The sequence below is a fragment of the Dipodomys ordii genome, unplaced genomic scaffold, assembly GCF_000151885.1.
Source record: "Dipodomys ordii isolate 6190 unplaced genomic scaffold, Dord_2.0 Scaffold14, whole genome shotgun sequence".
Lineage (NCBI taxonomy): Eukaryota > Metazoa > Chordata > Mammalia > Rodentia > Heteromyidae > Dipodomys > Dipodomys ordii.
The window spans coordinates 13,552,238-13,578,271 of record NW_012267230.1 but is presented as its reverse complement, the minus strand read 5'-3'; the positions used below and the strand labels follow the sequence as shown (position 1 = coordinate 13,578,271).

General features: G+C 57.1%; 2 protein-coding genes across 2 annotated transcripts in view; one reads left to right on the top strand and one right to left on the bottom strand.

Moving 5' to 3' along the window:
• Nucleotides 1–15,692, top strand: part of LOC105981872 (chromosome unknown open reading frame, human C16orf96) — a 31,557-nt gene extending 15,865 nt beyond the window's left edge. The window contains exons 3-16 of the mRNA XM_013011219.1: nucleotides 379–1,282; nucleotides 1,711–2,387; nucleotides 2,848–2,933; nucleotides 3,269–3,379; nucleotides 4,641–4,715; nucleotides 5,352–5,516; nucleotides 7,711–7,829; nucleotides 8,220–8,282; nucleotides 9,336–9,428; nucleotides 9,853–10,003; nucleotides 10,111–10,210; nucleotides 13,195–13,266; nucleotides 14,112–14,325; nucleotides 15,559–15,692. Of these exons, the coding sequence (XP_012866673.1) occupies nucleotides 379–1,282; nucleotides 1,711–2,387; nucleotides 2,848–2,933; nucleotides 3,269–3,379; nucleotides 4,641–4,715; nucleotides 5,352–5,516; nucleotides 7,711–7,829; nucleotides 8,220–8,282; nucleotides 9,336–9,428; nucleotides 9,853–10,003; nucleotides 10,111–10,210; nucleotides 13,195–13,266; nucleotides 14,112–14,325; nucleotides 15,559–15,604 (2,876 nt within the window). The 3' untranslated portion in view covers nucleotides 15,605–15,692. The remainder of the gene's footprint in view (nucleotides 1–378; nucleotides 1,283–1,710; nucleotides 2,388–2,847; nucleotides 2,934–3,268; nucleotides 3,380–4,640; nucleotides 4,716–5,351; nucleotides 5,517–7,710; nucleotides 7,830–8,219; nucleotides 8,283–9,335; nucleotides 9,429–9,852; nucleotides 10,004–10,110; nucleotides 10,211–13,194; nucleotides 13,267–14,111; nucleotides 14,326–15,558) is intronic.
• A 4,391-nt stretch (nucleotides 15,693–20,083) lies between these two features.
• On the bottom strand, nucleotides 20,084–24,888 carry Ubald1 (UBA-like domain containing 1). The gene is made up of 3 exons (XM_013011146.1): nucleotides 24,695–24,888; nucleotides 21,436–21,498; nucleotides 20,084–21,171 (listed from the first exon to the last, which is right to left on the bottom strand). Exons 1-3 carry the CDS (start codon nucleotides 24,812–24,814, stop codon nucleotides 20,818–20,820), a joined length of 537 nt encoding a protein of 178 aa, XP_012866600.1. The 5' UTR covers nucleotides 24,815–24,888; the 3' UTR covers nucleotides 20,084–20,817.
• Between the last annotated feature and the right edge of the window lie 1,146 nt (nucleotides 24,889–26,034).

Here is a 26,034-nt window from a genome sequence, read left to right as displayed (position 1 = left end):
ACTTGCACCTGGGCTTGGGCCTGGACTTGCACCTGGGCTTGGGCCTGGACTTGCAACTGGGCTTGGGCCTGGATTTGCACCTGGGCTTGGGCCTGGGTCTGGGTCTGGGCCCTCGCCTGAGTCTTGGCCTGTACCTGGGCTTGCACTGTCTTGGCATGGCCCTGGGCCTGCGCCCCTACCTGAGTTTTGGCCTGCACCTGGGCTTGCACTGTCTAGGATTGAGCCTGGGACTGGGCCTGCGCCTGCGCCTGTGACCCCACCTGAGACTTGGCCTACACCTGGGCTTGCACTGTCTTGGCTTGGGCCTGGGACTGGACCTGGGACTGGGCCTGTGCCCCTGCCTGAGTTTTGGCCTGCAACTGGGTTTGCACTGTCTAGGGTTGGGCCTGGGACTGGACCTGGACCTGGACCTGATCTTGGGCCTGGGCCTGGGCCTCAGCCTGGGCCCCCGCCTGAGTCTTGGCCTGCAACTGGGTTTGCATTGCCTAGGGTTGGGCCTGGACCTGGACCTGGACCTGAACCTCGACCTGGACCTGGACCTGGGCTTGGGTCTGGGCTTGGGCCTCGACCTGTGCCCCCGCCTGAGTCTTGGCCTGCAACTGGGTTTGCACTGCCTAGGGTTGGGCCTGGACCTGGACCTGAACCTGGACCTGGACCTGGGACTGGACCTAGACCTGGACCTGGACCTGGGCCCCCACCTGAGTCTTGGCCTGCAACTGGGTTTGTACTGCCTAGGGTTGGGCCTAGACATGGACCTGGACTTGGACCTGGACCTGGGCCTAGGCCTGGGCCCCTACCTGAGTCTTGGCCTGCAACTGGGTTTGCACTGCCTAGGATTGGGCCTGGACCTGGACCTGGACCTGGGACTGGACCTGGACTTGGACCTGAACCTGGAGCTGGACCTGCGCCCCCACCTGAGTCTTGGCCTGCAACTGGGTTTGTACTGCCTAGGGTTGGGCCTGGACCTGGACCTGGACTTGGAACTGGACATGGGCCTGGGCCTGGGCCCCCACCTGAGTCTTGGCCTGCAACTGGGTTTGCACTGCCTAGGGTTGGGCCTGGACCTGGACCTGGACCTGGACCTGGACCTGGACTTGGACCTGAACCTGGGACTGGACCTGGACCTGGACCTGAGCCTGAGCCTGGACCTGGGACTGAACCTGGGCCTGGACCTGGGTCTGGACCTGGACTTGGACCTGAACCTGGGACTGGACCTGGACCTGGACCTAGGCCTGGGCTTCCACCTGAGTCTTGGCCTGCAACTGGGTTTACACTGCCTAGGGTTGGGCCTGGACCTGAACTTGGACTTGGACCTGGGCCTGGGCCTGGGCCTGGGCCTGGGCCTGGGCCTGGGCCTGGGCCCCCACCTGAGTCTTGGCCTGCAACTGGGTTTGCACTGCCTAGGGTTGGGCCTGGACCTTGGCCTGCACCTGGGACAGGGCCTGGGCCTGTGTCCCCACCTGAGTCTTGGCCTACACCTGAACTTGCACTGTCTTGGTTTGGGCCTGGGCCTGTACCTGCACCTAGGACTGAGCCAGGGCTGGAAGCTGAGGCCATGCTTGCACCAGAGCCTGGTACAACACCAGGTTTAGTGCCTACACCTGGCCCTGCCCCAGACAGTTGGCCCTTTTTGGACTTGCCTGCCCCAGGTCCATCAGTCTCCAGGCAGCCTCTTCCCAGTCAGTTATTCTCGGCCATACTGCCATCCAGGGAGGTAGGATACTCGTGGCCTAGTCCACTGAAGCCACACCAGTCTCACAGGGTGGCGGCCCGCCAGCTCCCATCTGTTGAAGAAATAGAGGGTGAATATTCCTACCCCCAACCTCAGGGAACCTCTGAGGAGACCCCCACACGTGGAACCCAGGTGGATGAGCTTTCTGAAACACGGGGTAAGCATCTTGGCTCCACCTTAAAACGAGCCAAGACCACTGTCAGCGTGGCCGCCGCCACGGCAGCAGCCTATGCAGCTGCAGCCACTTCAGCAGCCAGGGAAGCGAAGGCTGCCGCCAAGGCCCTCAAGGATGCCTCTGCCACTAAAGTGACTACCACAGAGCCATCTGAGCCCTCAGGAGGCTTTTCAGATAGTCTGGCCACAGGGCCTTCCCCTGTGACCACTTTCTCCATGGTCATAGATGAGGCGAAAGAGCAAGAAGAATCGCACCCATACTTCGTCCAATCCTCCCCATTGTACACTTCGCCCGGCCTAGCCAGGCCAACCCTTTCCCAGTCCATGATTCTTGGCATTCAAGCTGTGAGCCCTGAAGACAAGAAGAAGGCTGTCCAGTACTCGTTTGGCCACATTGCCCAAATGCCTGTCTCACAGGACTCCCTGAAAGCAGAGTTCGCCAAGCTCTCAGCCAACTTGAAACAGCGCTTGACTCATCTAGGTAGGCCCACCCTGGCCCTAAGAAGGGCAGCAGCCAATCGCTTTCTTTAGTTGGCTTCCCTTGCAGAATCACTAATCAGTCACTAGGGATTTGTTCTTTGGGTTTCAGCACTAGCCTTTTACTAGTCTATTCTGGGAACAGTGCAGTCTCTTGAGGAGAGGGGCTCTTTGGGTCTCTAGCTGGCAATTGATTGTACACTGGTGGCTCCTACCTGTAATCCTAGCTATTCAGGAGGCTGAGATCTGAGGATCACGGGACTAGATTTTCATTTTTAGTTAGAGCTTCTATGAACCTAACATTAGCTGCCTGGCCCAAAGCTGAGAGTGTGTCTGTGGGACAGGGCTGCCTCTGTCTCTGCTCCCACTGTCTCTGACCTCATGACCAGCAGTGGGAGCTCTAGCCAGTCATCTTCCTCCTCACCCCCAACAGCCAAGCTGTCCTTTGCATGCTTTGCTTTTAGTTAAAATGAAAGACACCTCCAGGTTTGAGACCATGTTGGAATCACTTGAGGAGAAGTTTAAGAACCTCCAGAAATCCAGGCTCCAGGTGAGTGTCTCAGATAGAAAGGAACTTTTGAGAAGATGATGAGGTGAACTGGGGGGCAGAGAGCTGGCTCCCCAGTCCCCGGCCCTCATCCACCTTGCAGCTGGAGGGAGGGCTGGGGTAGTACGTGGAAGGAGGGCAGCTACAGCAGGCAGAAGCCATCTGCTTGCTGCTGGGAGTGTGTGGGTGAGTGAGTAGGTGGGTGGCAGGCAACACAATTTCTTCCAACAAACACCTCAGGTGCTTTGTCTGGTAGCAAATTGGAGTGTGTGGGCCCCTTCTAGCCATGGCAGAGGCTGAAACAGAGGCTTCAGATGCCTGTGTCTCCCCTCATCTAGGAAGAAGAACTTGAGAGAATTTGGGGTACCCAAATAGACACAATGAAGAGTCAATACATGGTGTTGGACCGGGCGATAGGAAGGCTCCAGAATCGCCTAGAAGACTTCAAGGTTGGAAGGTTGGGGAAAGGACGGGCAAGGGAGAGTTCTTCCTTGGGAATGCATAGAAGGGATGCGCAGAAGGCTGCAGAGCCAAAGGACATTTTTTGTTTGTTTGTTTGTTTTGGCTGGTTGTGGGGCTTGAACTCGGGGCCTGGGCACTGTCCCTGGGCTTTTTTGCTCAAGGCCAGCATCCTGCTACCTGGAGCCACAGCACCACTCCTGGTTTTCTGGTGGTTCATTTGTCACAAGAATCTCACAGACTTTCTTGCCCTAGCTGGCTTCGAACCGCAATCCTCAGATCTCAGCCTCCTGAATAGCTAGGATTACAGGCTTCAGAGGATATCTTATAGTGTATAAATTACACTTCAATTAAAAACAAACAACACATGCATAAGACAGGGTCTCAACAGTATCTGTCCTCAGCCTCCATGTCACTCGTTCCTAGAAGGGCTGAGTTACACCTGCTAACAGAATCACTGAATGAGGTTAGGGGTTAGAGACATGGGCAAAGTGTCAGGGACCAGGTAGGAGTCCCAGTCTTGGAACAAAAAAAATAATAATAATTAGGGCTGGGAAGGTGGCTCAATGGTAGAGCGCTTACCTTGCATGCATGAGGCCCTGGGTTCAATTCCTCACCACCACATAAGCAAAAAGAAAAAAGCCGGAAGTGGCGCTGTGGCTCAAGTGGTAGAGCGCTAGCCTTGAGCTGAAGAGCTGAGGGACAGTGCCCAGGCCCAGAGTTCAGGCCCTATGACCTCACCCAAAAAACAAACAAACAAAACAAAAAATAATTAAGAGGATTTCCTGCACCAGCAGTTACCTTCTTAACATTTGGCCTAAACTCAGTCATTTTGGGGAAGCAAGACCCTTCCTTGAGTTCTCAGTATTGCTGGGCCTTTCTAGAACAGCAGGCTCACTAGCATGATAAATCTGAAGGTAGATATAGAGTGCTGACCCTGGATCCACTCAACTGGAGACTGGATATGAAGGGAGCTAGCCACTTGGAAGAAAAAGGGGGGCGTGGGAGGCCCCCCACTAAGCAGGCTAGCTGCTGTTGCTGCTCTAGGAGAGTCCGGTAAAGTGGAGAGGAAGCAGTGCTAGGGGGAAGCAAGGGTTTCCCCTACACTTGGCCACCACGTGTCAGCAGACAGCAGTTCTCACTGGGACCCCAGGGCAGATAGGAGTTGAACTGGCCCTGTGATTACATCAGGGCGGGAGACGCCCCCTCCAGGGTTGCAGAATGTCTTACCTGCCTTTGCTCTGTGCTTAGTCTTTTCAGACTCAGATCGACAGGCTGACTCAAGAGAAGGTGAATAAAATCACAATGGAGCAGGAGCTGAAAGAAGTGAGTAAGCAGAGGTCTTTGGCCTCCTGCTCCCCCCTGGTCCCAGCTCCAGCTCTCTACTTGGACAGAGTCAGCCAAAGAACCTTCCAGAATGCTCTCAGCCTCTACTCAGACTGGAAGGCCAGAGAAGCTTCTTAAAAGTTGTCCTGTTTGTTCCTCTTTTCAGCAACTCAGGTTAGTGACAGTGTTACCTATACTTAAAAAGACAGACGTCTCTTCTTCATCACAGGAAAACCTTGGTTAGATCCAGAGTTGAGTTTAAGCCAACGTAGACCCCAAGGGTTCTAAACAAGACAAGAAAAAAGAAAAAGAAAAAAAAAGCTGGGCGCCTGTAATACTAGCTACTCTGAGATCTGAGGATTGCAGTTCAAAGCCAGCCCAGCCCAGTCAGGAAAGGCTGTGACACTCTTATCTGCAATAAACCATTCAGAAAACTGGAAATGGTGCTGTGGCTCAAGTGGTAGAGCACTAGCCTTGAGTTGAAGAGCTCAGGGACAGCGCCCAGGCCCAGAGTTCAAGCCCCATGACCAACTAAAAAAAAAAAATGCTAACCAAAGGGATGGAACATTGTTCAGCATCTCCTGCCCCACCTCTACCCCCACCCAGCACTGTCCCCTGTGCTCCCTGTCTCCCTAGAAAGCTGAAAAAAGTGCTCTGGCAAGCAAGGCAAACAGGAATGATCTGGACCTAATAGCCACGGAGATGAATGAGATGGTTCAGAACGTGCTTTCCAAGGTGTCAACTCATGAGGCGGACTGGAAGAAGGCGCTGAAGCAAGTCAAGAAGGACCTGGCCACCAAAGTGAGCACCTCTGTGTTAGCACTTGCTGCTGAATACAAACGACTCCAGAACTTAGCAGTCTTTAACAGCAGATGTTCAGAATTTTGTTTTGTTTTGTTTTTTGGGGGGGTGGGGGGGCCTCAGGCTTGAACTCTGGGCCTGGGCGCTGTCCTCAACTCTTCAGTTCAAGGCTAGTGCTATATCACTTAAGCCACAGTGCTACTTCTGCTTTTCTGGTGGTTTATTGGAGTCTCACAGACTTCCCTGCCCAGGCTCGCTTTGAATCGCGATCCTCAGATCTGAGCCTCTTGAGTAGCTAGATGTGCAGTTTTAAGGAGTAAGAATTTGAGAGCAAAAGCCGGGAGCCAGTGGCTCACACCTATAACCCTAGCTACTCAGGAGGCTGAGGATCTCATTTTGAAGCCAGCCCAGACAAAAAGCCCCGGTGAGACTCATACTTCCATTAACCACTTAAAAACCGTAAGTGGAACTGTGGTTCAAAGTGGTAGAGCGCTAGCCTTGAGCAAAAGAGCTAAAGGATAGCACCCAGGCCCCGAGTTCAAGCCCAATGACCAACCAAAAAATACAGATAGTAATAATTTGAGAGCTAAAAACAAAAAGAATTGAGAGCAATTTAGCTTGGTAGCTCAGGGTCTTCCCATGAGGTTCAGCAAATGTGAACATCTGGTGTCATATCTGAAGGCTTGCCTGGGGGAGGGGGTGCAGGAGTGTCTTCTAAGATGGTGCCCAACGTGTCTGTAGGCAGGATGCTTCGTGACCTCATCCCACTGCCGCCACCTCAAGGCTGCCTGAGTGCTCCCACAACATGGCAGCCAGTGACCAACACAGCAGGAAGAACTTGTCATGTCTCCTGTGACTTAGCCAAGGGAACAGTGGCATTTTATTTGAAAAGATGTCAGAAATTAAAAAAAATAGAAATACTCAGATAATGTATCCACATACATTCACCCCCAGATCTAATAACCACTAATATGTTGCCATATTTGCTTTATAATTTAAGATGGTTGTGGTGTGTGCGTGCACCAGACCTCATGCTTCAGCTCAGGTCCTGGGCTCTGTTTCTGACCTTTTTGCTCAAGGCTAGTGCTGGTGTCTTACATGCTAGGTGTGGGTGGCTCACACCTATAATCCTAGCTATTCAAGAGGATGAAATCTGAATATCTCAGTTCAAAGCCAGCCTAGGTAGGAAAATCTAAAACTACCAACAGAATCAAGAAGTAGAGTTGTGGCTTGGCAGTGCACTAACCTTGAGCAAAAATGCTCAGGAATAGTGCTCAGGCCCTGAGTTCAAGCCTCAGAACTGGCACTAATGAAAGAGGGTGGGGTGGGGAGGGAGAGGAAGAGGGGGAGAGGGAGAGAGAGAGAGAGATTGATTTTCCTGCCTGGACTTTGAACCACAATCCTCAGATCTCAGCCTCCTGAGTAGCTAGGATTACAGGCGTGAGCCACTGTGTGCCCAGCTCAATTTTTTTTTTTTGAGGTACAATCTCACTATGTAGCCCTGGCTGGAGGTTGTTGTGTATCCCAGGCAAGCCTCAAACTCACAATTCACCTGCCTTAATCTTCTAAATTCTAGGATTAGACGTGTGTGTGTGTGTGTGTGTGTGTGTGTGTGTGTGTTACTGGGGTTTGAACTCAGGGCCTCAGGCCTCACATGCTTTTTCACTCAAGGTTGGCATTCTACCACTTGAGCCACATAGTATGTGACATCCTTCATATGAAATTTCTGGAACAAGTAAATCCAGGCAGAGTAGATTATGGCTGCTAGGGACTAGGAGGAAATGGGGGTGATTGGTCAAGGGTACGGGCCTTCTTCTGAGAGGGAAGCAAATGTCCTGTAGTTGAGGTGGTTGCACAGGTTCATGAGCATACGAAAAGCAAATGAACTTTGCATACAGACTCTACATGAACATGTGTCAAAGATACCCATGTCCGGAACACGGAGAGCCTCTACCCCTGCAGTTAAGCAGTAGATTTGGAGGCAGCAGCTAATAGCATTTTTTCCCATGGCCGCTGGGAGGCTCACCTTCCAGCTTCCCTGGTCCAAGAACACGCATGGGGAGCAAAGTCTTAACCAGAGCTGGAGCCTTCCCCTCAACAGGGCATCTCCACATTCTCTCTGGAGCTGCAGGTGGCTGGGTGAGCATTCGAGCATTCGTTGATGAGCTTGTCTTCTCTTTGCTCTGGTTGGCAGCTGGTCCCCAACGACCTGGAGGGGATAAAGAAAGAAATACAAGAGTTGTGGCACGTGGTTCTCAAGCTGGTGGTGGACAGCCTTCGGTTCGACCCCGACCGCGCTGCAGGCTTTAGGAAGTGAGGGCTGCTGCCTGGGGCCAGGGCAGAGCGGGGCGGGGCCGGGGTGCGAGGGTAGGGGTGGGGGGGCTCCCCTGCCATGTGGTCTCCAGCCTTAAATGCTGCAAATGAAGAAACTGAGGCTCACAGAGGGATGTGGGGGACCACACAGTGGGAGTGGCTCTGGAGCCTAGGACCCCGGAACTCTGCCCAGACAGCTGCCCCAGGGCCCCAGGAAAGCCTGGCATGGAGGACCATGTCTGATGTCTGGGGTGGGAGGGAGCCACAGGTGCGCTGACCCCCCCCTTCTGTCCCCAAGCCAAGGATGGGGAGAGCAGGGAGGGAACCTGCAGCTCTCCCAGCGCCCACCCTAGCCCCTGGGGACAGCTGACCACCCACCGTGTCCTCTAGGAAGCTGTTTGAGCGGGTGAAGTGCATCTCCTGCGATCGGCCTGTGACCATGATGACCAGCCCGTGAGTACGGCCCCAAGGCCCTCCGCCGCCAGGGGGCGCCCGCAGAGCCACCAGTGGCTGAGCTTGCTCTGTGCTTTTTTTTCCGATGGTGTTGGCGTTGGTGATCCTGAGGCTTGAAATTGGGCCTGGGTGCTGTTCCTGAGCTTTTCTGCTCAAGTCTAGTGGTGTTCTTTGAGCCACAACGCCACTTCTGGTTTTCTGGTGGTTGACTGGAGATAAGAGTCTCACAGACTTCCCAGCTTGGGCTGGTTTTGACCTGTGATCCTCAGATCTCAGCCTCCTGAGAAACTAGAGGAGTGACCTGGCTGCTTTGTGCTTTTGTGTTCTTTATGAGATGTTAGCGATCAGTATGTTCTAGTGTGGCTTAACTTGGATCTAGTGAAGGACATCACCTGGTCCTGTATACTTTGGCCTGTGTGCGTCTGTGTGTCAGGAAGAGTGGAGCAGCCCCGGCCTCTTCAAGGCTGCTCTGGTTTTGTTTTTTTGGGCTTGAACTCAGGGCTTGGGTGCTGTCCTTCAGCTTTTTTGCTCAAGGCTGGCACTCTGCCACTTGAGCCATAGCTCTACTTCTGGCTTTTTGGTAGTTAATCAGAAAAGAGTCTCACAGACTTTTCTGCCCTGGCTGGCTTCAAACCATGATCCTCAGATCTCAGCCTCCTGTGAAACTAGGATTACAGGCATGAGCCACCATCACCTGCTTAGGTTTTACTTTTTTTTTTTTTTTTGACAGTTGTGGGGCTTGAACTCAGAGCCTGGGCGCTGTCCATGAACCTCTTTGTGCTCAAGGCTAGTGCTCTACCACTTGAGCCACAGCTCCACTTCCAGTTTTTTTTTTTGTGTGTCTCACAGGACTTTTTCTGCCCAAGCTGGCTTCAAACCACTATCCTCAGATCTCAGCCTCTTGAGTTAGGTTTTACTTTTATAAGAACAGTTGCTTGTGTCTTAGCATGGGACTGTTGCAGTGAGAAGGTGGCATCTCGGTGGCGGGGGGGGGCATTGTTGCACCTCCCTCCTCCTGCTGGAGCTGCAGCCCTGCCTCCCTGCTTTCCACAGGCAGCTGATCACCATCCGCAAAGGCAACCTGTCTTCCAGACTGCGGCCGGCCAGTGCCAATGGTTATGAGTACCTGGAGCAGCAGATGCTAAGGTGAGGACCACGGACAGAGAGGCCAGCATCTTCATCGGAGATCTACCGCAGACCAAGAACTGCCCCAAAGCTTCCCAAAAGAATAGGCCTCCCGTTAAATCTCACAGCCCCTGCCAGCCCCTATGAACGTGGGTGAGGCCCTGGCTGTGTCTCTGTGCTAGGCACTTTGGCATATCCCGCCTTGTGGAGTCCTTAAGGCTTCCCTTTGAGGTGTTTTCCATTATCATCCCATTTCACAGTTGGAGAAACTAAGCTCAGAGAGATTCTGTGACCCTGCCCCAGGTCGTGAGAGAGGTGACAACCAAACCTGCTGGTTTCCCCTCCTGCTGGCTTCTTGGGTCTCAGCCTCCACACTAACCTCCTGCCGTTCTATGGTCCCGTGGAGGGACCGGGGCATCTCCAGATGAGCCTCTGCCCTATGCAGGGAACAGAAGTTGCAGTTGCAAGGCATGGACCCCCTGAGCACCCAGCAGGACTGGGGTGATGGGCCCCGAAACACCAACACCAGGCAGAAGACATACAACATGACCACACTCTATCCTTACGGGGACCCAGAAGAGCTGGACTATGACTCTGTGAGTCTGACATCTGCGGGACCCTGTGCCCGGGCACAGGTGTCTGCGGGTGCCAAGCTTGGGCTTCTGGGCGGAAGCCCTGACCTGACACCTGGGCCGTCCAACAGGCGGAGGTGGACATCCTGGGCGTGGATGGGATCCTTTATAGAGGCCGCATGACCCCTCTGACCGGGACTCAGCCACCTGCTGGGGAGAAGGAATCGACAGGTACGGGTGTGGGGGAGGGGGCGCTGAACCACCCTAGGCACCTTTGCTGCCCTGGGCCTGGGTCTGTGCAGCGTGAGGGAGGCCCACGGCCTGTGCCTTCCCTGACTGGGGGCCCCTCCACAGTTCCTCACTAAAATGTGGTCCCCTCAGAGGCCAGCAGGGAGCAAGAGACCTGTAAGCAAATACCTGAAAGGCAAGAATCCACGATGAATGATTGCTAGCTGACCTGAAGGGAGGCTCCAGTGAACAGGACCTGTGACGCGGTTGCTAGCCTAGGAAGTGGCAGTGGGCAAGTAATAGGCGAGTTGTGTCAGGGCATCAGTCCGTGGGGAGGATTGGACAGCCGCCACAGTGCTTTTGAAGAGTGAGTGAAGAACAGTGAGTTCAAAGACCCTGTGGTAGGCGGAAACCAGGTACAGGTGGAGTGGGGCTGATGAAGAGGAGACACAGGCGATCCCGACCCCGTGCCCTAGTGCCGGGGACAAGGGCCAGCCCAGCGGGAGCCCCTGACCTCTGTGCATTTATTCAGAACCAGTCACCAGCTTGCTATGCTGTCCAGGCTCACCGCCAGCTGGCTTCTACCTGGGACCCATCACTGGTCCTGCCCTACCAAAAGGGGTGCCTCTCCGCTCCCCTGTGGGTGCTTTCCCTCAGGAAGAAGGGTCTGACTGTGGCCACTGACAGCTGCCTTCCTGGTACACTAGATACACACGAGCACGCCAGCTGCCACAGCCAGCTGCCACACAGCAGGGCCTCCGGCCGAGTAGCAGCAGCAACAGCAGTGTGGGGAGTGGAGTCTAAATCAAGGTGTGGTTAGCACTGTGCTCCTCCTCCTGTCCCCTGGCAGTGGCACACCACCCCAGCTCTGCCTCGTCTTCTCCTCTGACGCCCACAAGCACACTTGTCATTGGCTTGAGGCTCAGTATCACCAGGGTAGCACCATTTCAGGATCCTTAATTATATCCACAGAGGCCTGCCTCCAAATAAGCCACGGCCCCACCCTATTTCCAGGAGGGCAGGACGCCATGCCCCTGCCCTCTGCTGCTCCTGCCCTCTGCCCAGGCACCGTGTGGCTGCTCAGGACCCCACTGCAGACCTGGGTTTAGGGATCACTGAGCAGCACAAAAACAGGGCTAATGGTTAATGACCCTGACCGTGCCAGGGCCTCCCCAGCTCCCTGCCCAAGCAGCCTGGTCTAGGGTCCCAGACACACAGAGAGAGGAGGAGATGCCCTCAGCAGAGGGGCCAGAACTGCCTTTACTCCCCACCCCCCACCCCCCACCCCCGTCCAGAGAGGGGCTTCTCTTCCAGTGGGTCATGCTTTCCCAGACCCCACCCAGCCCACACAACTCCAGTACTAGAGACCCACTGGGGCTGTGACCCCAGAGAGGGAGGAGGGCAGGGAGGGAAGGAAAGGAATGTATCCGTTAGAAACCTGTCTGCGGGCAGAGCTCCTGATGAGCTTCTGCTGTCCTGCACTCATTTATTTTCATCCAAGACAGACTCAAGCAGTATATCTACCTAAGACCGGCCAGGCAGGGCCCCTCCCCCACTCAGCCCCGCCTCCGGTGCAGGTGTCATCGGTCCCACCCTGTCCACGGTGCCAGTCCTTTGCCTATCCCACAAGGGCCACCAAAGGCTCCTGTTTGACCAGCTTGTGACCTCCAGGTGCTGCTTGGCCTGCTCCCTGGGAGGGCAGTGCGAGAGGAAGACCGGCTACAGGCTACGTGGGGAGGGAGGCAGGAGGGAGAAACACACCTCCGCCAGCTCATCCCTCCTTACTAGCTGCAGGCAACTGCCTAAAATAAGCCTAAAACAGGTGGGACACACACAGACACACACACACACACACACACACACACACACACACAGCCTAGAACCGCCTTGTATCAATTTCCTCTGCCTGCTGTCACCAACAGCAACCCAAGCTTAGTATCTTAGTTCCCGAGGTTGGAAGTCCAAAGCCAATATCACTGAGCTACGTGGGCCAAGTCCCTTCTAGAGGCTCGAGCGGAGAGCCTTTGCCTTTCAGCTTCTCCATCTTCAAAGCACATTGCTGTGGCTTGCGCTTCCATGGTCACAGGTGACTCTGACCCTCAGGAGGACACGTGATTACATGAAGCCCCCACCCCACCCCCACCCCTCCAGGCTAACCCTCCATCTCAGGGTCCTTAACTCGGTACAGCCCCCTTTGTCCTGTAAGGTCCCACTTTGCTGGCCCTGGCATTGGGATGGTAGTAGGTAAATGTCAGGATGATTGTTGACCAGCTTCAGGGGGGGGTTTTGAGCTCAGAAGAGAGAGACAAACAGGGCACCGGTGGCTCACACCTATAATCCTAGCTACTTAGGATGATGAGTCTGAGGATTGTAGTTCCAAGTCAGCCTGAGCAGGACGGTCTCTATTTGGGCATGGGGGATGGGGAATGACTGCCTGATGTGCCCTTGTAGAGGCTGTTATGTGACTTTTAGCTAAAAAACAAAAGGTGAAGCACTGAAAGGTAGGAGTGGGGGATGTTATAGGGCCTACCCCAGCAGAAGTATCTAAAGAATTGCCAGATAGCTGAGTATGGTGGTACACACCTGTAGTTCCCAGCAACTCATGAGGCTGAGGTGAGGGCCATAGCTTGAGTTCAAGGCCGGCCTGAAAACATAAGATCCTGTTACAAAAACAACAAACAAATGAAGCTGCAAAGAACCACTGGATGTTGCTTCAACCTTGAAGCCCTGTCTGCCTGGTACCTGCTGATTGTCCCTCTCCTCCCTGGCCTGGAGATGCATCCTTTCATACCTGTGAGAGGCTCTGGGCTGGAACAGGGATGAACAGGGGGTCTCTACCCATAGGGCATGGACAGAGTCAGGGGTGTGGAAGGTGGGCCTGGTAAACGCTGTGGTCCCCCCAGAGGGAAAAGTCAAGTGGGGCTCAGGCTGCAGGGTGCCTTGCTCCAGGAGAACCAGCCTGCAACCTGTTGGTCTTTTTCTCTTAGCTGTGAAGATCCCATGTCCTCCGCGGGCTCAGACCCCAAATGACCGAGTGCGCCCCAGTGCCATCCACCCCCGTGAGTACCAAGCACCCTGGCCCACTGGGGTCCTGGCAGCCTCTGCTGTCCACATCCCCCCCTCCCACACTTCACCAGGGCCCCATCCAGCCATCCTGGGCTCGGCTTCACCCTGCAGGGGAACTTCCTGGCCCCAGGTACTATTCCAGAAGTGTGGCCAGGTGTCTTGAGGGTCCACCTGGCTGTAGGGTGGAGCTCACTTTCCTAGGTCCGAGGGCAGGGAGCTGTAGGAGCCGGTGGAAGGGGCTGCCTCCCTGAGCTCCCCTGATGTGCATTTCCGTGTACCGGGCCTTCAGGGGAACTTAGGTTTTTTTTTGGGGGGGGGTCCGGTCGTGGGGCCTGAACTCTGGGCCTGGGCGCTGTCCCTCAGCTCTTCTGCTCAAGGCTGGCATTCTACCACTTGAGCCACAGTGCCACTTCCGGCTTTTTTTTCCTGCTTATGTGGTGCCGAGGAATCGAACCCAGGGCCTTGAGCATGCAAGGCAAGCGCTCTACCACTGAGCCACCTTCCCAGCCCGGAACATCGTTTTTACAGCACTCTTTTCCTTCTTGCCTCTTCTGACCCTTAGCAATGGGGCGAGGGGCACTGGTAGTCATCTCAAAGAGAATGGCGGAGGTTACCAGGCTCAGCTCAGACTCCACAAACCTCCAGACTCCATACCCAGGGCACCAATTGCACAGTCATATATCTTGGGTCACTACAAAGAAGTTTTGGGTGCTTGGGACCAGGAGAGGTGTGGTCACCAGTTCTGCTGTGGCCCATAAAACCTCTGTCTCTTCTGGCAGCGTCAGGAAGTGCTCTGAGAACAGGGGAGATGGGTTTCTTCTTTCTGCTCCTTCCCCAGCCCCCAGCTTCCCAGGTTACCGCACAAGTGACAGCTCAAGCTCCCGCCCTGTATCCACCGTGATGTCTCGGCCACCATCACTGCTGCCACTGCTGCCGCTGGTGATCCCTCCCCGGGGGGAAGCCCAGCAGGCCCCAGTGCCCCTCAGGCACCAGAAATTTGTGCCCCTTGAGCCCAGAATCAACACGAAGTCTACCGAGGAGTCCATCAACTTGTAAGCTCCACCCTGTGCCTCCCCCAACAGGGTCCCCTCCTCTCCCTCGGTGGAACCCCAGGGCCCTGGCTGTAGGACAAGGGTCTGTACAGGGGACCCTCAAGTTACGCGTTTACCTCCCCTTCCCCCCTCCACAGTCTTCATCAGATACATTCATAGGCAACACAGTTCCAGAGTGAATTTTTTTTTTGGGGGGGGGTCCGGTCGTGGGGCCTGAACTCTGGGCCTGGGCGCTGTCCCTCAGCTCTTCAGCTCAAGGCTAGCACTCTACCACTTGAGCCACAGCACCACTTCCGGCTTTTTTCTTTTTGCTTATATGGTGCTGAGGAATCAAACCCAGGGCCTCATGCATGCAAGGCAAGTGCTCTACCACTGAGCCATCTTCCCAGCCCCAGAGTGAACTTTTTAAGCCATCCCTTTCTCGAGCTGGTGCATATGGTGGTGTATGTCTGCAGTTCCAGCGCTTGGGAGGCTGAGGCGAGATGTTCTCAAGTTCAAGTCCAGCCCGGACTATCTAGGGAGCCCCTGCCTTTAAAAACAAAAGCCCTCGTTGGTATTCTGCTGAGATGATCCTCATCGGTGTTGCTTCAGCTCCGGCCATCTCTGCACGTCTTGTATGGCCTATTTCTACTCGGTCCAGTTTTCCCACAGGCACCAAACTTCACTGTGTGCACACATTTCATTTCACATTGGTCTTTGCTGGCAATAACGGTTAGGAACTGAAGTGTGTTCGTGTACACCATCTGCAGAGCCTCGCGGTTATCCCAGGGTGGCAGGGTCCCCTCCCCGCTGGCAGGGTCCCTGGCTCACAGGCCACATGCTTGGTGGCAGAAAAGCCAACTCTGAGCTCACTGCCTCAGAGCTCAGAATGAAAGGCTTTCCCGTGGTCACCTCCCTGGGCCAGTGACCTTCTGAAGGCTTACCCGCCTCCCGGCCTGTTCCTCCCTCTGTTTATGGCCCTCCCCTCTCCTTTCCGTACTGCTGACAGTTCTGTTCCACTCCACAGACACAGGCACAACAGCCCTGTGCTTGGGTGTGGGCAGTGGATCCCTGGTCTGAGTAGGAAGTTGGGGGCCAGTGGAGAGTGAGCTGGAGGGAGGGACTCAGGAGGATGAGGGGCAAAGGGCTCCCTGACATGGGAGGCCACTAGTTAGTGCCCACCCATTCCTGACGGTCCCCAATGCCACTCACCTGAGGCCACCCCCAGCCTGACTCATCCTTTCTTTCTCCAAGGAATGGGTCCAAACGAGTCCCAGCTCTTCCTGACCCAGGCGTCTGACTCACCTCTCCAGCTCACTCGGGGGGACCCTGGCGGGGCAGCCCCAGACTCTAGCCTGTGTGCAGATGAGTATTCTTTGTAACTTCTGGCAAGAATAAAGTCTGCCTTCTTTCTGAGTGTAGTTGAGTGGCCTGGCTGGCTGCCCCTGGCAGCGGGGGTAGCCCTGGAGAAGCCCTGGTCTGTCCTCTGGCTGCCACCCCAAGCTCATCCTCCCCACACCCCCAGACCCCAGCTGTGCCCTCCAGTGGAGCCTGGGAGCTGTTGGGATGACACGGTGGCCGAGGTCTCTCTGCCTGCCCATCCTTGGCACAGGGGAGCTGAGGACTCCCCGCCCCCGCCCCCCCATCCTCACAGCTGGATGCTTTCACATCTGCCCCCCAGCCTCCCCCAGCCCCGAGGCAGTCACCTCAGCCCTGTTACAGCAGGGGAAAGCGCTGGCACGGGGGGGGGGGTGCGGGGGGCAGTGGAAATCCACTGGGGAAGGCAGGGCTGGCCCAGCTCCCTCCTCGGTGCTGGCTTGGGACAGCTGCACGGTCAGGCTGGACAGCAGCAGGGCATCCGTCACTCCTGTGTGGGAGTCAGGACACAGGGTTTAAGGCCGAGGGGCCTGTTCTGGTGGGTTCACCAGTGGGCTGGACAGCCAGGGGGCGGTGGGCTGTATTTTGCAGAAGAGGGCCATACATGGAGGTGGCTCTGCAGTGGACGAAACATGCATGGTGACCACCCTGCACCTCCCAGCCTCTCCTCTGCGACTGAAAGGTGCCTGAACAGAGACCACACACTCATTAACTCAAGATGGAAACTCCCAGGACAATGTAGGTTCTCCCACCTGCCCTGGGCAGATGCCCTACCACCCCAGATTCCCTACCACCCTTACTTTTTCCAATAGGCTCTCTCACACTTTGATTCTACCTATGCCTCCTTCACAGCTGGGATTACAAGCATGCCTTACTACACAGACGGTGCTACGGTTTCCTTGAAACCCATAAACGGTGGCTACAAACCCAGAGCCCTTTCCAAATGCAGGAGTTGGACACAGCCTGACATTCTGGGCCAACCCAGGAGGGGCCTCCACACTGTGAGGTTCGTCCACTCAAAGGCCTCGTCTGTCCTCTACTGGGAGGAGACTACTGTTAGAGACCCTCAGAGACCTGGGCAGCAGCCAGTTATTCTCCAGGCAGCCACAGTGTTTTCTTAGAGAACCCCCGTCTGAGCCACCAGACAGACCCTGGGATCACTCAGTGGCCCTGGGCGCCGTCCTGTGTCCAGGTCTCAGGAGAACAAGGCCTTCTTTGAGGCTGTCTGAGGAGCCCTGCCCACTACAGAAAGCAGCTTGGGGGTTCTGTTCATCTGGCACCCACCCCGCCCCACTGAGAAGGCATGCTGCTGTGTATGTGGGCCCTGATGCTTGAACTCAGGTCCTGGGTGCTGTCCCTGAGCTTTTTCTTTTGGTTGTGGGGCCTGAAATCTGGGCCTGGGCGCTGTCCCTCAGCTTTTCAGCTCAAGGCTAGCGCTCTACCACTTGAGCCTAAGCCCCCACTTCCGGCTTTTTCTGCCTATATGGTGCTGAGGAATCGAACCCAGGGCCAATGCATGCAAGGCAAGCACTCTACCACTGAGCCACCTTCCCAGCACCTCCCTGAGCTTTTCTGCTCTACCACTTGAACCACAGCTAGCTCAGCTTCTGGCTTTTTGGTGGCTAGCTGGAGATCACAAGCTTATGGATTTTCCTGCCTGGACTGGCTTCTTATCTGAATCCTCAGATCTTAGCCTCCCAAGTAGCTAGGATTACAGACCTGGTGCCCAGCTAGCCCTCCTGATTTTAGGACGTTGGCAAACATATTTAAGAAACTCTGCGACCCTGTGTGTAAGCCATAGTGCACACAGCAGGTGTGCGCGACCGCCAGCCCCTGGGCCTGGCCTCCGCCACAGCAAGACCTGCAGGCCACAGCCACTGCTCATCACTTGGCGAGGCCACGCTTGCTTTCCAAGCCTGCTCCATCCTCTCCCAGAATCACACACGGCTAGAAGCACCATCTTGTCAACAACCTCAGGGATGCAAAGGACATTTTTAGAGAACAGAATTTGGGAAGAAGTCACCTGGAGCTCCAGTCCAGCAGCAGGGGTGGCACAGTTGGCTCCTGCTGGCCTTGAGGGTTGGCTTTTCCGTGGCAGTCAGAAAGCTCCAGATTGGCACTGGAAAGCGTGGAGGGTGGCCTGCCCTGGGGTCTGTTCGGCTAGGGTGTTAGCCCTTTGCTCTTGCAGCTGCCTGTGTCCATCATGTGGGGCAACACTAGCCTTAAGTTCAGGCTCTGAGCTCTGGGGCATGGGGATGGGGTGTCTTTGTGACCTCCTGGATTCCCTAGACTTAGGTCCAGCTCATCTTGTCTGACATACCCCCAGGCAGAGGCTCCACATCTCCGAAGGAGGGGGCTGGTGGCTGCATGGTTCCCCCAGCGCAGTTGTCTGAAGACAGGCTGGGGACTGGGCACTTGAACAAGCACCCAGGGGAACCTTATGCCCTGCAAGGCCAGGGATCTGGGTTCGATGGCCCCAGTGATTGCTGGGTGGCTTTATCACCTGGGAGCTGTATTGTAGAACCAGCACACCATAAAGCTCACCTTTGTAAGTGTAAATGGAGTAGCTTGTAGTGCCACTTCCGGGGAACCTGGGCCTCCCCCTGGGTGCAGGTTCTGGGTGGTGGTGGACAGGAACCTGGCATAGCAACCTCGGGGCTGGAGAGGGACCCTGCACCAAACCAACTGTCCCTAGAAAATGTCAGTATTGCAGACGTTTTTAATCTTTAGAGGTGCTGCTGGATCTAGCAGGAGGAATGCTGGTCACAACATGCAGGGTGCCCTGCCACAGGGATTACCATTCAACCCCACATGTCCAGCGTCCAGGTAACTGCCTTCTGTTCATGTGGTTACTCAAGATAACCAGGCCCAGCCCCCAGAGGCCGCCAGAGATGTACTTGAGCTGGGAAGGTGGCTCAGTGGTAGAGTGCTTGCCTCATGCATGAAACCCTGGGTTTGATTCTGTAGCACCACAGAAGCAGAAAAGGACCAGAAGTGGCACTGTGACTCAAGTGGTAGAGCACTAGCCTGGAGCTGAAGAGCTGAGGGACAGCACCAGGCCCAGAGTTCAAGCCCCACAACCACTACCACCACCAACAAAAAAAAAGTCCAGAGAAGATATTTAAGGCCTCAGGCTTGCTGGGCTAGTACTCTACCACTTGAGCCAACCTTAGCCCTTTCCATTTTATTTGAAAAATACAGCTGAGTTTTTGCTCAGGAGAGCCTGGACTGCAACTTAATTTGTCACCTGTATAGGCCCATACCACATCCACTCAGCCAGTTAAAATGTAGCTTCACTTTTTCCATAGGCTGGTCTTGAACAATGTTTGACACATCTCTACCTTTCAAGTTGCTGGGATTACAGGTATGAGCCACTGTGTGGTCTTGGAGAGGGCACTTCTAAAACTTGTCTATTTTTGGTGCCAGAGGCTGCTGTCAGGGAGATGGACTTCAGACCCAAGGCCCTGCATTTCAAGCTAGGGGCTGTGCCTGAGGCCCACTTTGAAGAATGAGGGTTAGGACTACTACAGGCCATCCAGAGGCTCCCGAAGGAAAAAACACAAAACAAAACTGGTGCCCCCTGCAATCCTAGCTACTCAGGAGGCTGAGATCTGAGGATTGCAGCCAGCCCAGCAGAAACGTCAGTGAGAATCATTTCCAACAAATACTCAGAAAAAGCCAGTAGTGGCGCTGTGGCTCAAGTGGTAGCATGCTAGCCTTGAGCAAAGGAAGCCCAGAAACAGCATCCACTGAACTCAAGCCTCAGGACTGGCAAAACCCAAAATAAAAAACCTGGTACCCCACAGCCTCCTGCCTTCTGGAATCAAGACCTATTGCTGCTCCCTGCACACCTGGTACATCCACCCCAGCAATCTGTCCACAGGAAAGTGCAGGCATTTACCCGCACGGCAGGCGACTCCTAAGTGACAAGGCCTTTTCCCACCACTGGTGGATGGGAGCATAAGGCAGTCTCCTGAGAACTCTCTCCATCTCTGAGTGGAGACTGGGGAGGCCAGAGATGTCCGTCTCTCCCCCACACCCCCATCCCCAGTTGCACCCTAGTCACACAGACATCCCAGGTGGATGCTGGGGCCTCCAGGTGCCTCACCTAGTCCTGGAAGAGGAAGATATTCGTTAGCCTAGCATACTCAAAACTGGGGGTTTTGATGTGTGGGTGCAAGTAAGCGTGTATGTGGACAGTGTGTGGGATTCTTGGAACCCAGTCCAAAAAGAACAAACTTCAGCAGAAAAGCCTCAGGCAGGCAGGAGCACTTGACGACAGTGACTGGCAGAAGCAGTGTGAAGCCAGGTGAGACTAAAGTGGCCTGCATTCAGCTCAGCTGCCCCTTCAACAGCAGGCCGACAGCAGAGCCCAGGATAGAGGCAAGACCACAGAGCCTGGTGGCGTTTGGAAGTAATTCTTCTCTTTTGTTAAAAGGGGGTGGGATTGGATACCCCTGGGCTCTGGGGGAGGCATGCAGGCAGCCCTTAGCAGGCAGGTGCTGGGAGACGGGTGGGAAGAGGCCTGGAGTTTCCCACAATCCTTTTCTCTGCAGGGAACAGCAATGCTGGCTGGTGAGGGGGTGGGGTGAGGCAGGGCCCTAGGGAGAGAGGGCGGCGGGCAAGGGGTTTGGGGCTCACACTAACATGCAACGTCCAGCTGCCCCATAAACTAGGTTGCTTTCTGAAGAGCAACCCATGTATAAACACACAGACATAGCTGCGTGCGCATGCGGAGAGGGCCCTGCGCTTCCCGGGGGTGGGGATCTAGGCCTGCTGGCCCCCGAGGACTCCCAGTCTGGAGCCAGCCTTGTCTCCTCTCCGCCGGGCAAGTCTCTGTGGCAACCCTGGGCAGGTGGGCAGGTCCCGGTGGGATGCTGTTTGGTCTTCAAGGTGCTGTGCTCCAGCGCCGGAGCCAAGTCCATGCGAGCTGCCGCACACCTGTGCGGACCTCACGAGCATGTAGCTGGGCGTGCGGCACAAAGACGTGTCCCTGCCTGGCTAGAGTCCAGTCTCTCCCTTCCAGGGCTCCAGGGCACGGGGGGTGCAGACAGAGGAGGGGTGAAGGGGCCCGCGGAGACATCCTCTCCCCCGCCCCACGGGGACCTGGCCTCCGGGAGGGGGGAGGGGCCTCCCTTATCTCTCCGCCTCCATGGCCGGGTGGGCCTTCGGTTCCGAGGTGGCCTGTTGGGGGGCCAGGGGTGGCCAGTCTGAAGCTGGGGAAGGGGGTGCCGGAGTCCACAGGGGCGGCTGCGGCTGGTGGTGCTGTGGGCCCCCCGGGGGCGAGGCTGTGGTTGGCCAGCTGGGGGTGGCGAAGCTGCCGTTGGCGGCATGCGGGAAGTGCGGTGGGGGCGACGTGGCTGTGGCCATCGGACTGCCGCCGCCGCCGCCGCCGCCGTGGAAGCTCTCAGAGGCCTTGAGACGCGAGAACATGGTGAGGGCATCGGGGAAGTTGGGGGGCGTGGCGGGGGTGTTGGCGGGAGTGCACATCTGTGGGGGAAGAAAGGAGAGGAGGGCTGAGCGTGCGCTGTCCTGTGCCTGGCCGGCATCCAGGCCCACGAGGAAAGGTAGAAGCAGGCTCCCCCACGGAGGGTGTGCAACCCGGCACAATGCGTGCCCTCTTCCTACTCGGGGATCACAAGGCTTCCTCAGCCCTCTGCTTTGGAAGCGTCCCCGAAGCTCAATCCAGGCTGCCCACCAGGTCCTGGGCGCATGCACCCCTGTCCTCCACCCCAGGTCTCCAGGGACACTTACCATCTGGTGGTGGTGGTGGCTGTAAGGGATGTTAGTCTCCTGGAAAAAGGCGCTGAGGGCGGTCTGCAGGGAGAAAGGCTGAGCTTACCTCTCAGACCCAGCCTACCCAGGGGGGTAAGGCGGGCTGGGGTGGCTAAGCTAGCAGGGACAGAGCTGTCACCATGGCTCTGGGGGACAGGTGGTAAATACCCTTACCCTGTGTCATGAGGAGAGGTGGTATGACCCTTAACTAGCCCAGCTGGTTCTCAGCCTTCATTCTGTCAGCACCTTGATGTATGGCAAGTTCCTACCCCTCTCTAGACCTTAGTTTCCACATGTGTGAACCAGGGGAACTTGAAAAATGAGTCTGAGCCCTGCTTCTCATCCCAGCTCTCTCTCTCAGCTCTGTCCCTGGCTGACCACGTGGCTGTGGCTCTGTCCAAGTCTGTTTTTCCACTTGTGTGACTAGAAGGCCTCCAGGTTCCCACACTGTAATTGTGAGGGCCTGGAATTGTGTGTGTGTGTGTGTGCGCGCCTCTAAGGAATGGCCTCAGGTGGTGAGCAGGACCACAAGCCTAGCAGTGAGCCTGCCACTGGACATGCCAGTGACATGTGGCACCCTACTGTCCCTTTTGGAGCAGGGCTCCATCAGTCAAAACTAAAAACTAGTGCACTCACTGTCACCACCATTATCCCAAAGGCTGTCAATGGTATCCCCCATTGTACAGAGAAAGTGAGGGTTGCCTGGTGAGCAGGAGGCAGAGGTGGGATTAGGACCCAGGACTGAGACTCCAGGCAAAACCCTTAAGACTGGCAAAGACAGCCAGGTGCCCGGGGCTCATGCCTGTCATCCTAGCTACTCAGGAGGCTGAGATCTGAGGATTGTAGTTCAAAGTCAGCCTGGGCAGGAAAGTCCATGAGACTCATTTCCAATGAACCACCAGAAAACAGGAAGTGGTGCTGTGGCGCAGGTGGTAGAGCGCTCGCCTTGAGCCGCAGAGCTCAGAGACAGTGCCCAGGCCCAGAGTTCAAGCCCCACGTCTGAAAAAACAAAACCCAAAACTAGCCAAGAGAGTAGAGGGTAAAGAAGCAGAAAGTAAACCACAGCAAGGAACAGCCTGACTCTGTCCAGAGCTGCTGTGTGACAGAGCAGGGGAGAGGTTCTCCAGCAGGCAGGCCTTGAGGAGCCCCTGCCAGAAATGAGGGAACAGCTGTTCTTGCGGAAGTACAGGGTGGCTGGTCCTCAGGGCCCAGCACAGCCAGGCCCAGGCCTGGAGTCACTGTTACCCCTCAGATCTATGCTCAGCTGGTGCGGCCCGATGCCAGCACAATTCTCTGCCTCCTCCCTAGCTCAACACACCCAGAAACCCAGCCTGGCCCCCAGGGCTTGTCCTCCTAGTTCTGTGTGAATGTTGAAGTTATTTGAATGAATTATTCTGGGAATTTCCTGCTGCAGCCGCCCTATCCACCCTGTCTGGGTGTCCCCAAACAATGATGTGGGAGCTAGTCTCAGGGCAACTTCCCTAACACCAAGACCCCTGGGGCGGGCAGCTGCTCCCCTAGCCCAGGCTCCTTTTGCAAAACTCAAAACCCCGGGGCCCTCCAAAGACTAAGGTGGGTGAGTTCTCCATTGAGAAACATTTGCCCAGATAGCAGAGGTCCCCTCCCCCAGCAGCCTCTGCCCCCATTAGCACCTGAATCCGAGAACGTGACCCAGAAACGCTGCCTGCTGGGTGCGCCAGCCAGGTGGGAGGTGGCCTGGAGGGGGAAGGGCTAGCCATAACAAACCCCTCACTGGAGTCAGAGGACTGGGGTTTCTCTCCTTATCCAACCCCTCTCCCCCATTTTATAGGCGGTAAAACTGAGTCTCACAACCAAAGGCACAGAGTTGCTATTCTGGGGTTACCAGAATAGCAGGATGGGGTTACCAGGCTGCAGGATGTTTCTAGCCGACCCCAATTTTCCAAGCTACATTGTCACTCCAACCCATTCTGCCTGAGGGGTGAGCTCACTTCCCACTGCGGATCCCAGCCCCAGGCATACAGGGAGCCCTGTAAAGGGACCAAACTGTCACAAAGGTGGTTTTGCTAGTTCTGCCACATCCTAGAGACCAACAGGGCCGGTGAGGGGGTAGCTGGAGGGATGGGCAGAGATGCAGGAGGGAGGGACCCGGCCGGTAGGAGGGCTAGCAGACTACACGGTCGAGCCCCCCCTCCCCCCGCCCGCCCCAGGCAAAAGGGGCCAGAGAAAGCAGGCTCCCCTTTGGCCTGGAGGTCTCTTTATTAGGCCATGCGGAGCAATGGCCGGAAAGAGCCACGGCTTTCCTCGGCAGGGGGACATTCTGATCCCCACCTCAGGAAGTGGAGAAGCTGAGCCTGCCTTGGTTCTCCTTGGAGGTCCAAACACCTGTCCTGGGCATGGCACTCGGCCCCCAACCCTATACCTGGGACGCGGGCACAGCTCCGGCGGCTCTGGCCTCATTCCCGGAAGCCACCATGGGTTGAATTCCGGGGTCTGGGCATTACAGAGGAGTCAGACGACACCAACCACCGTGGACGCTACTGTCCTATAGATCTGGAGAGAGCTGGGGTGGGGGCCAGACCCGGGCAAACCTCACCTCCGGCTCAGGTGACATGAAAACTAGTGACCTGTGTACATCGCTCTTCCCGCGGGCCGCCCCCTCGAGGGCGGGGTACGCCGGCCCCCACGGCCCCCACGCGGGAGTGGGAGGCCCCGGCGCGCCGCCCAGACGCTCCACGCCGTGTGTGTACACACACACCCCGCACCCCCGGGCCCGGTGCGCGGGCGCCACGGGCGTACACGCAAGAGCACGCCCCGAACACCACCACGCGCGTCTCCCCCCCCCAACACATCCCCGGACAGCCGCCCCGACCCGCGCCCCCCGCTGACGCCCAGGCGCCGGGCGTGCGTAAACACAGATGCACATGGAGGTGTGCGCACACGCCGCGGGCCGCCCCCCCCCCGGGCCCACCGAGACCTTCGGGGCGCAGGCTTCGCCGCGGCTCCGCCCTCCCGGACCCCCGCTCGCCCCGCCAGGCCCCCCGGAGTCCTCCTTCCGGCCGGCCGGCCCGCCCTCGGCCGTTACCCGGACAAAGGGGGAAGGGGGGGAGGGAGGACGGCTCCGCGTCCGAATCGCGGGGGTGGGGTCGTCCCCCCACACACACCGGGGACGGAGGCCCGTCGGGGGCTCGGGCCTGGCCGCCGGGCGGAGTCTGCGGCCGGCACCCCGCCACGAGTCCGCGCCCGCCCCCGCGCGCACCTCGAACTGCCAGTGGGCCGCCTGCAGCAGCTGCTTCGCCTGGTCGGCCGCGCAGCCCGCCGTCAGCACGAACTGGTTGATCATGACCTGGTGCTTCAGCTCGTCCATGTTCACCGACATGGCGCCGCCGCCGCCGCCGCGCTGCCCGCTCCGGCCTCCCCGCGCGCTCGCGCCTCCGCCTCACGCGTCCACCATTAGCGAGCCGGCCCCGGCTAATACAAATATTTACTGTGCGCTCTGACTCAACGCGCCTCGCCGCCCCGCGCGCGCCGGGGCATGCTGGGATCTGTAGTCCGCGCCGCCCCCGCCGCCAGGCGGCCCCGGCGGGGGGGGGGGGCGGGAAGGGGGGAGGGGGCGGAGGCCCTGGATGCCCAGTACACAGTACATGCCAACTTTTAATATCATGAACGGGAGAGTCTGCCTTTCCAGGCGATGCTCCAAGTCACTGCCTCCGGGAAGCCTTCCGGTGTGGGGCGCAACAACCTTCCCCCCACCCTCTCCAACCCGGCCTGGCTCTCGATCGTGCCACACGGCAGGAGCGTCAAGGGACGGGATGGCTCCCGGGACCGGCAGGCCGGGCCGACAGCCTCCGGCGCAGCAGCACCCACTTTCCCACGCACAACGCAGCCAGCGGACGCCAGGACCCCGCGGAGACACTTCCGGAGCGGCTCAGGACTCCATTTCCCAGAATGCTCCGGTTTATTTGCACCGTTCTTTCTCGGGTGATGTCAGCTGAGTGAGGCCGTCCCTCGGCCAATGGCCCGCCGTGGGGTGTTAGGACCTGGCCATATAAGGTAAACAAAGCTGGCCGTCCAATGAGGTGGCGGCGGGGGCGGGCAGGGGGTACGTCACGTGTCAGGGGCGGGGCCGGGAGCGTGGGGGGGGGACGTCGCGGGCCGTGTTTACAGCCTCCGCATGCCGCTTCCGGTCGACGTCGCGAGTGGAAGAACGTTGGGGCTGGTTGCGGGGTCAGGACGCGCGGGAAGGTTGCGGGCTGGCGTCGCTGCCCCCGCTGAGTGGCCCTGGTGTGGTTCTAGCCCGTTTGCCCGGGGGGGGGGTCCTTAATTCTGCTCCTGGCCCTGACTTGGCTTCTGGGGAAAGGGCTGCGGGGAGGGACGCGCGCGTCCGAAATCCCGGGGAGGGGCGCGGCTCTGCTCACGTGCGGAGTCCCCCGAGGAAGTGCGGCCCGGCCGGGGCTTCATCTGAGCTGGTTCCTGCCGGAGTCTCCTCCACTGGGGTGGTGGGGGGACTGGTGGACGGAGCCTGGGGTAGAGGGTACGGATGCTGGGTCCCTAGAAAGCCCGGAGGACTGAGGAGGAAGTGGGGGTTAGCTTGTTAGA

Excerpts from the sequence above, each read along its gene's own strand:
- Ubald1 (XM_013011146.1), bottom strand. The coding sequence starts at position 24,814 with ATGTCGGTGAACATGGACGAGCTGAAGCACCAGGTCATGATCAACCAG. Across the intron at positions 21,499-24,694 it reads CGGCCCACTGGCAGTTCGAG|ACCGCCCTCAGCGCCTTTTT; the intron begins GTGCGCGCGGGG and ends TTCTCCCTGCAG. Across the intron at positions 21,172-21,435 it reads GCCACCACCACCACCAGATG|ATGTGCACTCCCGCCAACAC; the intron begins GTAAGTGTCCCT and ends CTTCCCCCACAG.